This window comes from Sturnira hondurensis, unplaced genomic scaffold, assembly GCF_014824575.4.
Source record: "Sturnira hondurensis isolate 20B ecotype Veracruz unplaced genomic scaffold, ASM1482457v3 Scaffold0000880, whole genome shotgun sequence".
In the NCBI taxonomy this organism is placed as follows: Eukaryota; Metazoa; Chordata; class Mammalia; order Chiroptera; family Phyllostomidae; genus Sturnira; species Sturnira hondurensis.
This window is the reverse complement of record NW_028073511.1, coordinates 1,205,606-1,218,597: the sequence shown is the minus strand read 5'-3', so window position 1 is coordinate 1,218,597 and position 12,992 is coordinate 1,205,606. Positions and strand designations below refer to the sequence as shown.

The window sequence follows — 12,992 nt, the reverse complement described above, 5'->3', positions numbered from 1 at the left end:
TGGCCACGGAGAAGTATCCACAGGGCACAGCTGTGCAATGCAGCTGTCACAAACTTTAACGGTGTTGCTTCAAAATGCTGCTAACAGGTGGCTCTATAATTTTAATAATTCAGATTGAAGATGTTATCAGAGGCCCAGGAGACTATAAATGGGCTGCATTCATGCACCATCTTTCCACCTATATTATAAAACCAGAGGTAGAAGGAATCTTAGAGATCACCTCACATACAAGAAAACTGATGTACAGACAAAATGAGTGATTGCCCAGGTCACACAGTTAGAGCCAAACCTGGTTTGGTTGGAGGTTATCCTTCAATCCATCCCCAGGATCTAGGTGTTTCTTTGAACATTCTTGCTGATTTGCCAGATTTAAAGCTCTTACAGGGCAACATTATGTCTTACTTTTTAATATTATCCATCATGGTCCCCAGCAAAAAGCTTCACACAAAGCAGACTTCAAATTGACTGGCTAGCTGGTCTACCATTAGGAGAAGGCATCTAACAAATAGCTGACAACCTACTTAGCAACCCCATGTCTCTTCCCACTTGAATGTCCATTTGAACTCACGTAAGTTCACTAGAATGGCACAGTTATGATTTCCCCAAGAGGCAGTCCAACAGGCCCATACAACAAGGTCAGAGTGCCCCCACTACTCCCAGATCCAAGCATGACTGTTACGGAAGTGTGAGTGTGAGTCAGGACAGTTGAGCTCAGCTGCCTAATATGTATTTATCTCCAGGACAGAGTCACCAGTCCTCTTAATAGAACATATTAGTACAGAACCAGAGGCAGGGCTTAACCCAGACTGGAACTGGCCTTCATTTCCTAGGGGTCTAATGCAACCTAGTTGCATCTCTCCTCTATGCTCATGAGAGCCCAACATAGAAATCAACTCCACACGCAGACCTGGGATTGGTAATTAGTGGGTCCTGCTCAGAAGGGCCTCTCCCTGCTGAGCCATCTAGGAAAGTAGCTCCCTTCCCTGAAATGATGACAAAGTGGCTGTATCTTGGCATCAAATTCTTCATTACAAGTGTGTCCTCACCTGTCAGGCCTAATTTCAGTCTTATGTACAATTGCCCTGATCTTTACCACACCTAGACTTTGGCCCAAGATCTTTGCCTAGATCTTCTACCTTTTCCTCAGATGGATCCTATCCTTAGAGTTCCAGTCCAGCACTTGTCTTGTCTAGAAAGCAAGGCCCATGCTCCTGGACCTGTGTTACTCCATTAACCCTCAGCACACCCATCTGCAGGTGGCTTGGCAACATGAGCGTCAGCACATGCCTAGCTCTTTCCTCCCAGGGTAGATGTTCCTCCCAGTGAACAAGTAGCCTGGTATCAGCAGCCACATCTTCTGTATCTACTGTGTCTCTGTTTATGCCCCCCAAAGAAATAACCCAGGGGAGGGATCTGAAAATGATGGGGCTGCCTGCCCGTGGCTATAGGAGAGTGGATGCACTAATCTCTCCCTGATCACTCACCTCATTCAGCTTGACCCAGTTGAAGGACTTCAGTGGGTGGGAAGGTTGGGGGACACATTTCTTCCTGAGTGGGACATCACTGCTGGGGAAGGGGTCTGGAGGGAGGGGCAGGCCCATGCTGAAGCAAGGTGGGGCACCAGGGGGAGTGGGAGGCCCACCAGGTGGAAGGGGTGGTGGCGGTGGGGGGCAGCAGGCAAATGGTAAAGGGGGTGCGGGTGGAGGCAGGTCATTGGTTGTCATCGAGGAAGACAAGGTAAGTGGTCCCCCAGGGGGAGGTGGGGAAGACATGGGTCCTGTCTGTGGGAAGACAGAAAAATCCAAAGAACAAAGCCATCAGCAGTCATACCTTTCAGGTTCCCACTATTACTCCTAAAGGTCCTTACTCTTGTTCTCCATCTACACTAGACTCTCCAATCCTGCCCTTACCTCCTACATACACTATTTCTGTATCCCAAACATCAGACACACACACACACACACACAATCACAGACAGACACACATATAAGTCCAACATTCTTACAGAGACACTGAACAAAGTCATAGTCATCACAATGCAACAGCAGACTGATACACAGAGTTGTGTTTGCTACTACCTGCATGAGGGCATGCAGCTGAGGGTGGGTGGAGCCAAAATCCCCCCTGCACTCTGCCTCCAAAGTGTGCTTCCTGGGACAACTTCACCCAGAGGAAGGGACATAATTTTTTCTAAGTAACACAAAGGTGACACCCTTATAGCCTCAGGGGTCCCTTCTATGCTGGGCTAAGGTTCCCCTCTCTCTTCTCCCTCATCCTGAGGTCCTGAGCCCCTCCTCACACTATTCTTCCCACCTTGTCCTGAAGGTCTAGGCTCATCTATATAAAAGGAGAGGACAGTGTGCACGTACTGAGATTTCACTGAGTTGGACTACCAGCTCAGCCACTTGTCCACGAGCCTGGCGTAGCTCCTGGGACTCTCGGGCCAGTTTGTCCTTCATCTTGTTCAGCGTCCGCATCATCTCTTCCTTCTCCAACGTCTTCGTCTCACATTCTCGCTCCTTCCTTTCCAGCTTGCTCACCAGCTCCATGTGTTCTGGGATGGGGTGGGACAGGAAAGGAAACGGAGAGAATGTGAGTCTGTGTGTACCCGTCTCCAAAGGCAGAGGTGGGTCCTGGGCTGAGCAGGGGAAGGAGTGTGTAGAGCGGGCAGTGGGTTTAGGCAGAGCTCCTCACCTTTCCGGAACTTCTCGGCCTGGTCTCGCCACTGTTTAACCTCATTCTCATTGATGAGCCTGGTGGGAAGTAGAGGGAAGGGCCTGTTGAACACTGGCTCACAACCCTCCAGAGGACAGGTCATCTTCCTGTTCCCGACACTGGTGCCCTGATTTCTGATCTGTCTCGTCACATCAAGGAGGACAAGATTTTGACTCTCCAGATGTTTCTCCAGGTCCCCATCCCTGCCCACTTCTCACTATGTGTCTCTCCATGGACTATGAAAACTAAAAGAACCCTTAGGTATCTTACAATCTAATTCCTTTGTGAAACAGCTGAAGCTCCTTCAACAAGAGCTGGAGATAACAACTAACTACTGGTAGAACTAGGTCTAAATCTCAGGCTCCCCCTAGTTGTAATGATTTGAACCCCTTTGTAAAAATAGGGTTTTGCATTGACAGAGATCAAAATATTGACCCTACCATGGTGCAGGATTCCAAAGAGAGAGCACCCATCCCGATAACACAGAGTAAGTGTGTTGAGCATGAAGAGGGGATGTGTCTAAAACATAGCAACTCCTCATTCACATCAAACTCTTGTAACCGGGGTTAAAAGTAAATTGTCACCTAGACACCAAGGTATAGGAGAAGTGAAATCCCAATAATCATTTCTTTGGTAAATCTAAAAATGTGGAAGAGTTATATCCATGATTCTTAACCTCCTTGACCAGACCAAAGCTATAAAGAGGAGACAGAGTATGGAGGGGGGAATAATTTGTGCAGAGACTTCTTTGGAGAAAGCCACTGCCATCATCTTCCCTGGGGCTGCTATCTCCCTCACCACTGTCCCGTTGTCTTGTCTGGGCCTCTCAGAGAGTTTTGATCCATGTTCCTTGACATTGAGCAGGAAGCATGGTGGACTGGGATCTGACGTGGGGGCATGTGAGCCCAGAGAGCAAAGAAACACTAAGCAGGAGAGCACTGCTGAGCTGGGTGGGTCTTGTCGATGGGACTCCTGGAGTTTGCTGGTGTGAGGAATGCACGAGGGTTTCTTTGCCAGCTGTAAGCACTGTGGCGGAACTATGCTAAAGCTATTTTAAGCCCTGTCTAAGAAGTCCACCTAGAAGAAAAATGGACACTTCGGCAGTGCAAATCTGTGTACTGCATTGCCAATGAGTCGGGAGCTGATGGAAGGGATGGTACCAGTCAGCCCTGGGAAGAAGAGAAAAAACACACCTTGAAAGATAAGTGAGCAGGGTTTTGCATGAGAGGCATCCAGCAAGGAACTTCTGAAGACCTCAGAAATATATTCATGACTTTACCCACGTGCCAAGACCAGAGAGCAGGAAGCCTGTTTACTAAGTTACCAGATCAGGTAAGACCTTTTCCCTTTCTCCTTCCTGACCCCATGTTTCCTCTGATGGGAATCAGAAACTGGTTAGCTAGTTGGAAATGGGTGTAGGAGGAATTAAAAGAGAAACAGAACTGAGAAAAGAAGCCAACTATCTCTCTCTCTCTCTCTCTCTCACTCACACTCACACTCACACACACACACACACACACACACACCCTCCCCAATGCACCTTTCTGGCCCCAGTCCAGAAAGAAGAGAGATTTAAGGCTCAGTCGCATCCAGACTATTCATGTACATCTAGGACTAGTCCTTCCATTTACAGATTAGAGGTTATATTGGTGGCTTAAAGTGATTTTAGGACTTCCATTGCCCAAGAAGCAGAAAAAACTTCCTTGGACCTGAGGAGTTTTCATTCTCTGACAAAGGAAAAGCTTCTATACTAGTGTAAAGAGTTAGTAGAAAATAAAGAAAAAGTTACATTTTGATCTCTACTAGTTGTACTTGCCTAATATACCAGTTAGGATTTTAACCACACCAACCCATTTTAACCCTATTTGAGTGAATGAAAGATGGTGGCTGAAGAGTTTAAAAATCATTTTCTGCTTGGCTTGGGAATACAGTACAATGAATCACTGAGAGCCACTTTGTCTCCTTAAGGGCAATTGGCTCAGACTTATACTGAAAGATAAGCAAAAGTTTAAAATGAAAACTCAGTGTGCCAACATAAGGTCTGAATATTAACTGATGTGACTTGCAACTTGGTTCTCTGTGTTTCTCTGGACCCAGGGTCAGTCAAAGATGGTAAGTCAGACGGTAGGCTGTGACACCCTTGTCTAACAGCCTCATGGTGAAATGGTCATGCTCTCTATCAGCAGTCAGCAAACTTTCTCTAAAGGGACAGAGTAAGTATTTTAGATTTTATATACTATGTACAGTCTTTGTTGCATATTCTTGTGCTTGTTTTTAACAACTCTTTTAAAATGTAAAAACTACTCTTAGCTCATGGACCTTACAAACACAAGCTGGGGAGTCAGCCCACAGGCCACAGTTTGCTAATTCCTCCTCTGTGCTGGTTTTAAGCTCCTCCTCTACCCAATCCATGCGATGGGTCACTGAGAGGTGAGCGGCCCCCCACAAATCTGTGCTGTCCCACATGGTAGTCACTAACCACATGCCATATGGCTATTTGATTAAAAAGATACACAATTTAAAGTTCAGTTCCCCAGTCACACTAGCCACATGTTATGTGCTGTGCAACCACATGCGGCCAGTGCAGATATGGAGCATTTCTATTATCTCAAAGAGTTGTTTTAGACAATGTTGCTCAAGGCCCATCTGGAGGTGTCTGGTGTGAGAGAGGGGAAGGAGCAGGAAGACAGGTGAGGGCTAACCACTGCTCACATATTGACGATGTTCTTGACGTTGAAGTTCTCCAAGGGAGCCATGTCAGGGTCCACACCCCTCTCATCCTGGAGTACAATCTGCTGGAGGATGCGGTCCAGGAGCTGCCACTGCTGGAGGTAGCCACCGTTGCGCTTGTCTGGGGGACAACAGGCATCATCTCTTTAGCAAACCCTGGAGCCTCCTGGAGCCTTGCCCTGGAGTCACTGCCTGGGCCCAGGCTGGTGAGATGTGCCCTTACCCTCCCTTGGCAAGCTCCCAGTCTGAGAGGGGAAGCAGTGCAGTTGCTGATGGTGGAGATTAACAAAGGCAGTCATTTCTCGATTTTCTGTGATTGACCCTCTATGAATGTATCAACCCCCTTGACATATTTCTCTACTCCCTGAAATGCTTCCTGGCAGCCTCTCTTCCCTGTTGGGACCTGAGCATCCTATGCCCTGGAATGCAAATTGCTTTTTACATTATCTTTAAACAGCACCTTTGAAAAAGTAAGTCTGCTCTAAAATATTGCATGTTGAATAATGAAATCTCTAGGAACTTTTTTTTTTAAAAAGAAGAGGTTTTAGGATTATCTATGCTATTGTTCTACAGAGAAAGAGGAATGGAAACTAATTACAGGTATGCACAGACAGGGAGTCAGACTGGGTTGAAGAATGGGTAATAGAATCCAGGAAGATTTTTTTGGTGAAGGTGACCCTGAACTCTGAAGGCAAAGGCATTCTGTGTTATGCCTGATCTCACAGGGCCCCACTCTCATCCTCTATAATCATAGTCTGCCTGGGTATGGACTTTCTTTTCCTATGATAGCCACAAGCTTCTCTTCATTGGTTATTTTACTTTATTTTAAAGATTTTATTTATTTATTTTTAGAGAGGGAAAGGGAGGGAGAAAGAGAGAAACATCAATGTGTGGTTGCCTCTTGTGCGCCCCCTACTGGGGACCTGGCCTGCAACCCAGGCATGTGCCCAGACTCAAAATCAAACCAGCAACCCTTTGGTGCTCCAGCTAGCACTCAATCCACTGAGCCACGCCAGCCAGGGCTCTTCACTGGCTCTCGACCCCCCATACTTCATCTCTACTGACCACCAAGGGAGGTCAGCCAGCATGATCCTGACCTTGAAGTCAAACCATTAATGCCTACAAGGTGGAAGGTCATCTGCAAAGGCCCATTCTGAAGCAGACAGAGAGACCTAGACACACTGCCCATGGAACACCAAGCATAGGGACCTGTGGGACCAGAAGTCAGGTTCCCCAGGAGCTTCCCGTGTGTCCCATAAAGACCTTCTGGGCCGACTCTGGAGAAGAACTGAGAGCTTTCTGGTCCTGGCCACAGGGTCTGTTTTCTTTCCACCATTCCACAAACACGGGCATTACAAAGTGGCATCATTTTTCCATTTGCCTTTCACCCAGGAAAACAGGGTGAGGCCAGGACACAGCTCACAGAAGTAGAACATGTTTCACCTAAAGCCCTGGCCCCAAGAAATAAAAATTCCTTCATACAGAAAGATTCAGTTCTTCCACTGAAAACTGAAGGTAATAATGCACATTCCTTAAGTCACTGGGAGGTGCAGAGACACTGTGCTAAAGGACCTCACATCACACCTGGCCCAGAGTAGGCACACAGTAACTTGTAACTGTTGTCACTATCACCACCACTACAGAGAGTCTGTCTAGATTGACCATGATTTTCCAAATATTTCTTTTGTAAAGAGCTTAAATACCAAATGGTACAATTTCAAATTGTATGCTGGGGTGGCTATTAGTAATTATATATGATTTATGTAGTCACCATACACACCTGGACCTTAAGAGCTTGGCATCTACTCCTGTAATCAGTGACATTTGTAAAGAGAAGCAGGGGATGCTCTGACTGGTGTGGCTCAGTTGGTTGGGCATTATACTGCAGGGCAGGGCGAAGGGTCAGTGGTTTGATTCCCCGTGGGGGCACGTGGCTGGGGTGCAGGTTCAGTCCCAGGTTGGGGCACACATGAAAGGCAACCATTTGATGTATCTCACATCAATGTTCCCCCTCCCTCTCTTTTTCCTTTCCTTTCCCTCTCTCTAAAAATAAACAAATAAAATCTTTTAAAAAGAGAGACAGAACAGCAGGACAAGGGTGTTGGGACGGAAGACAGCAAGGACTAGATGAAGGAATTAATTAAAAAACAAGATTGCTCTATCCAGCAAAGCTTTCATTTAGAATGGAAGGGCAGATAAAGTGCTCCCCAGATCAGGTCAAGTTAAAGAAGTTCATCATCACCAAACTCTTATTATATGAAATGTTATAGGGATTTATCTAAGAAAAAGAAGATAAAAACATATAAGGTAAAATGACAGCAAACTCACAACTATTAACAGCCATACCTAAAACAAAAACAAAAGCAAACAACTAGAACAGGAACAGAACCACAGAAATGGAGATCACATGGAGGGTTATCAACGGGGGAGTGGGAGGAGGACAGAGGGGGAGAAGTACAGAGAATAAGTAGCACAGACGGTAGGTAGAAAATAGAAGGGGAGAGGGTAAGAATAGTATGGGAAATGTAGAAGCCAAAGAACTCAGATGTAGGACCCATGGACATGAACTAAAGGGGGGAATGTGGGTGGGAGGGGGTGTGCAGGGTGGAGGGGAGTGAATGGGGGAAAATGGAACAACTGTAATAGTATAATCAATAAAATGTATTTTAAAAAACAACAATACCCCCCCAAAAAACTCTACTCATTCCACATCTATGCCACTCCCCAAACACAGAACTTCTTTTTGGAACCCCCCAAGAGGCCTGATCACTCCCCCATTGAGCTGATGGCCAGAGCTGTTTGATTTCACACTGATCGAGCTACTTCTTGTTGGACTGGCATGTTGGCCTGCATGTTGGCATTGCTCAGAGGCAAGTCCCAGCAACTCCCCAAGGTGATAATGGACGTCTTGGCCTCAAGGAGGGAGGGAAGAGCAGGGGCCCAAATCCTGGCCTGGTTTACCAGGGGCATGTGCAGAGTTAGACTTGGCGAGATTCACTATCGTAGGAGGTCCTGGCACTTTGTCTCAAGCTGCCCCAGACTAGGGATTGAGCAGCTGAGGAAGCAGCAGGAGCAGGCTACTCACAGGGCATCTGCAGGCAGTGGTGCAGAACAGAGAGCAGGTAGGGGTAGGCCTCTGTGTGCTTCAGCTTCCTGTGGATCAGCTCAAACATCTGGGAAGCACTCTTGGTATCGATGTGGACCTGGGGGAGTGCAGGGAGCAGTGACTGGGATGGGGGAAGGAAGCAGAGGAAGAGAATAGGGGAGAGAAGACCCTGCCTTCACCCACTGAGCGATGCCCACTCCCCCCCAACCCCCCGCCGAAAAGAGGAGCAAGATGTGCTAACTATATAGAACAGGGTTTCTCAATCTTGGCACTAATGGAATCTCAAACCGGATAATTTTTCTTGTAGGAGGCTGTCCTGTGCATTGTAGGAGGCCTGGTAGCATCCCCGGTCTCTATCTACCAGATGCTAGTGGCATTCTCCTCACACTAGTTGTGACAGCTTAAAAATGTATCAAAGCACTATAAATGTCTCCAGGCAGGTGGGAGTGTGGACAGCAAAATCGCCCCTGATTGAGAACTACTTATTCAAACCAAGGAAAGGAAGCAGGGACATAGATGATTCAAGAAGCACATAGGTCCACAACCTGGGCTCAGACCCAGACATACTCTCCAGCTGTGTATAATGGGCAAGCTACTTGTCCTCTCTAACCTCAGTCTCCACATCTACAAATGCAGGGATTTTGAGAGAATGTACTAGGATGGTGTTTAGTGACTGAAGCCCCACCCAGAAGTAGGTTTCTATTTGCATAGGAGTTTGATAGTTCACACCAAGGGGCAGAGCTGTGTATTTTCTGGGTTACTGAGGCTAAAATGAAAGTATGATTTTGTTTGCTAAGCATGATCTGGTTAGTAATGGTGAGAGGTGTCTCAAGAAATTGCTAGAGGGCAGGGGAAAGTAGTCCAGAGAGACATTTAATACCACTCATGTGTAAGAAAGAGCTGTCTCTCTTTTGTTTGGGGGTTGTGACCTCCTGGGGGGAAATACCCTATCAGATAAGGTCCTTCAGGTGAGGCTTCCAGAAACATGGCTGGACTCAGCCACAGGGGGACCACCAAGAACCCAAACAACACTAGACCCACCACAGTGCAGATTCTGAAGAAGTGGCTGTAGGGCCACCTGGGACCCACTGCAGTCACCTCACCCAGGCAGGCTCCTCACCATGTCGAACCTCCTGGCTAGCTCCAGGTCATCCTCATTCCGGACCATCTCGAAAAAGTCTAAATGCCTAGATAGGGAGGGAATATAAAGAGTGCAGACATCAGCATCAGGACATCCTCGCCTGTTCAAGTCCCACCAGCTAAACCTGAGTGTTTCATTCAGCTGAGGCCTCTCAAACCTGTTTCCGAATCTATAAAACCAGAAAGAAGCCAGCCTTCTGCAGGCCAGACAACCCATGGCCTTTTCAACATCAAGTACTATTGACATTTGGGGTTGGATTATCCCTGGTTATAAGAAGCTAATCTGTCAGTTGCAAGAGGTTCAGCAGCACCTCTGACCTCCACCCACTAGATGCCAGTAGGACCCCCCACCTTGAGTTGTGACAACCAAAAATGTCTCCAGGCACTGCTAAATGTCCCCGGGGAGGGGAGTGGTTAATTAGTGCCACTGACCTACATATTCTTTCCCAGTGCTCTCATACCATCCCCATGGCAGCCCTCAGGGTAAATCTCTCTCACTTTCTACCCCATCCATTCCCCCACTCCACCTCAAAAGGATTCATCCTCTCTCGCTTAAGACCCAGTGTAATACAATAGCCTATTTCAATGGGACAGAACCAGAGGGACTACTGGTAACACAAGGGAATGTAATTGTGCCCTAGACCAACAAGGGCCTTTATGGCTTGTCTTCTGAGGAGGGCATTTGTGTTGAGCAGCAGTGCACCTCAGGACATTTAAAATTCCCAGTCCCTAACAACCAATATTCACAGCATCCCCACCACGCAGTCTGAAAACCAAGGACACTCCCTCATGTTTCCAAATGCCCCCTAGGGGGCAGTACGGTCATGGTTGAGAACTACAAGGTCCACCTGTCTATAACATCAGAGATTAAACAGCAGGTCAGTGAAGACAGTAGGGACACAGGTAAGATGTAGGACATGGGGGTGGGGAGCTACACCCCCTCCACACACACAGAGCTGATTTTGCATTGATGCTGAATATGGCAGGCGGTCTCTAGTGGGAAGGACAGCCTCCAGGATGGTCATGATCATTACCCACCAAGGCACTGTCCCCATAGGTCTGCCATGGGGAGGGGTGGCTTGGGCCTTACTTGTCCAGGATGGCATTCTCATGCTGCCGGAGTTTGTCAATCACAGGCTGTATCCCCAGCATCAGGAACTCATACCGTAGATGGAGGCGGAACTCTAGATTATCCTGGGGATCAGCAAAGAAGGACCAGACTCACTGACTGGTCTTACTTTCCATGAGAGTCTTCGGTGGACCCTCATTGCCAAACTAGTCATTGTCCCATACATGTGCAGCAAACTCATCTGGAAACTGCTTCAAGTCCCAGAGTCCCAAGAAAGGGTTGGAGAAGATATCTTTTGATGTTGTTAATTTATTCCCTTTAGGTCTCCTGCCTTAGCCCCTTTGAGTCTGCTGCCAGGTTTTTTGTAGCTTTTGTCAGCACAGAGCAGTGTTGTCGAGTGATATGGAGCACAAGCTTGGAAGTCAGAAGATGTTGGTTCAAAGCCCTACTCTGCCACTTACACTAGTTTTGTGACTTTGGGAATACCTTAGTTTTCTCATTTGTAAAATGGGCATGATATCACCTACAGGAATGATATTAGTAAAAGTTACCTGATGAGTTATGGTTACCGACTAATCACACAGGTATCTGCCATAAATACCTAGCACTGAGAAAGGTGTCAGTTTTTAGAGACAGATTCCCCCAATCCACCTCATCTAACTCAGGTCATCAGGATTAGATGCAAAAAAAACAAAACAAAACAAAACAAAAAACATGCTGACAGAAAAGAGAGAAATGCAGAGATTATTACAGTGCCCCTTTTATCCTTCAATAAAATGACCTTTACTGGGGCATCTGATTACGTTAGAATTTGGGGAGTTCGTCTCCTCTTCAAATTCTTCTTTAATTGTTGCTATTTTTATGGTTTGAGAATCCTATTCTGATCCCAAAGGAAAGAAATAAAAAACACACACCTCCTAACAGAAGACTGGAGAAGAGCATGACTGGTCAACCCAGAAACCATTCCAGAAGCAGGTTTTTGGAAAAAAGGGGCAACGCTCTTCCTCCTCCTGTAAATGACCCAACCACCCTAAGCCATCATCAGCCAGCCAAGGTTGGGGTTTGTCCACAACAACACATAATGCATGATGCTACCTATGCAGGAAACTCCCCAGGAGTCCCTCGTGACAGTGAGGTTAATGACAAGCTATTCTTTCTTATCCCCAAAGAAAGAGGCAAGTGATGATAAAGATAATTAATATGAAGACAATGATGGTAGTGGCAGCCATACCAACCGGATCCCTGGCCCTTTCCTCTGCTACCTCCCCCGGAAGTACTCACACACTCTAGCCCAGGTCCAGAAAGTCAGGACACAGCAAGGGCCAGGCAAAGGGGCCTCACCTCTCCAGCACCAGCATTGAGGACAGCATTGATGAAGGACATGATGGCTGTCTTCAGATTCACTTCATCCCGGTACCGGCCCAAACTCCGGTCCAGCTCATTCAGCAGTGTCTGGATGGAAGGGCAGGACAAGAAAGGAGAGGGGGGCTCAGGATCCTAAAGGTCCAGCCTCTGCGCCTTTGCTCCTGCCATTACAACCCAGAATGTCCCATCCATGCTTTCTACCCAATCTACCCAACTTATCTAGAACCTTCTCTACAGCTTCAAGAAACATCCTTTGCCTCTCCACACCTCTGCCTCAGCCTTGCCATACTTCCTGTCCACTCAGCCTTTTGGGGCTTGGTTTATTTTGTTGGGCAGTGCTGAAATGCTAAAATACTGATACGGCACCTTCCAGCTCTTCACAGCTAATGCATGTGCTGCCCAGCTTCTTGACAGGATGTACACTGCCTTTGGTCTATTTTTTACCTTCTGTAAAAGGCCAGGGGCCACTTTGTGCAGAATAGGTGCTTGAAAGTGTTTGATAATAGAATAAACAAATAGCCAATACTAGTGGATAAACCATAGAGACTATAATGACAGTTCACATCTATTGAGACTTACTCTGCACCCAGACACTTTATGCTTGTTGTCTACCTTTTTGGCACACTTCTGGGGGGCAGGTCAGTGAGAAGAAAAGAGAATGCTTGGCCTCAGCTCTCAGGACTGTTTCTAGTGTCCCATAGTAGGCACTGGCCCAGTATAGGGCCTAAAATCTTGAGCCCAAGATATGAGCCCAGTTGAATTGCATTCAATTCAGTAATTCTTAACTGAGTCCCTATAATGAGCCAGGTGCTGGACTCAGACAGGCAGAGTCACAAAAATGAGAGAAACCAATATTCCAGCCTCAGA

General features: G+C 47.0%; 1 protein-coding gene across 5 annotated transcripts in view; it reads right to left on the bottom strand.

The window, feature by feature from the left end:
* The window catches only part of DAAM2 (dishevelled associated activator of morphogenesis 2), a 111,264-nt gene that overhangs the window by 20,711 nt on the left and 77,561 nt on the right, over positions 1-12,992 (bottom strand). For all 5 annotated transcript variants that reach the window (XM_037052076.1, XM_037052067.1, XM_037052104.1 and 2 more), the window contains 8 exons: positions 12,102-12,212; positions 10,782-10,885; positions 9,672-9,738; positions 8,531-8,648; positions 5,428-5,566; positions 2,695-2,753; positions 2,370-2,554; positions 1,485-1,781 (listed from right to left, as the gene is read on the bottom strand). In XM_037052076.1, coding sequence (XP_036907971.1) covers positions 1,485-1,781; positions 2,370-2,554; positions 2,695-2,753; positions 5,428-5,566; positions 8,531-8,648; positions 9,672-9,738; positions 10,782-10,885; positions 12,102-12,212 — 1,080 coding nt within the window. The remainder of the gene's footprint in view (positions 1-1,484; positions 1,782-2,369; positions 2,555-2,694; positions 2,754-5,427; positions 5,567-8,530; positions 8,649-9,671; positions 9,739-10,781; positions 10,886-12,101; positions 12,213-12,992) is intronic.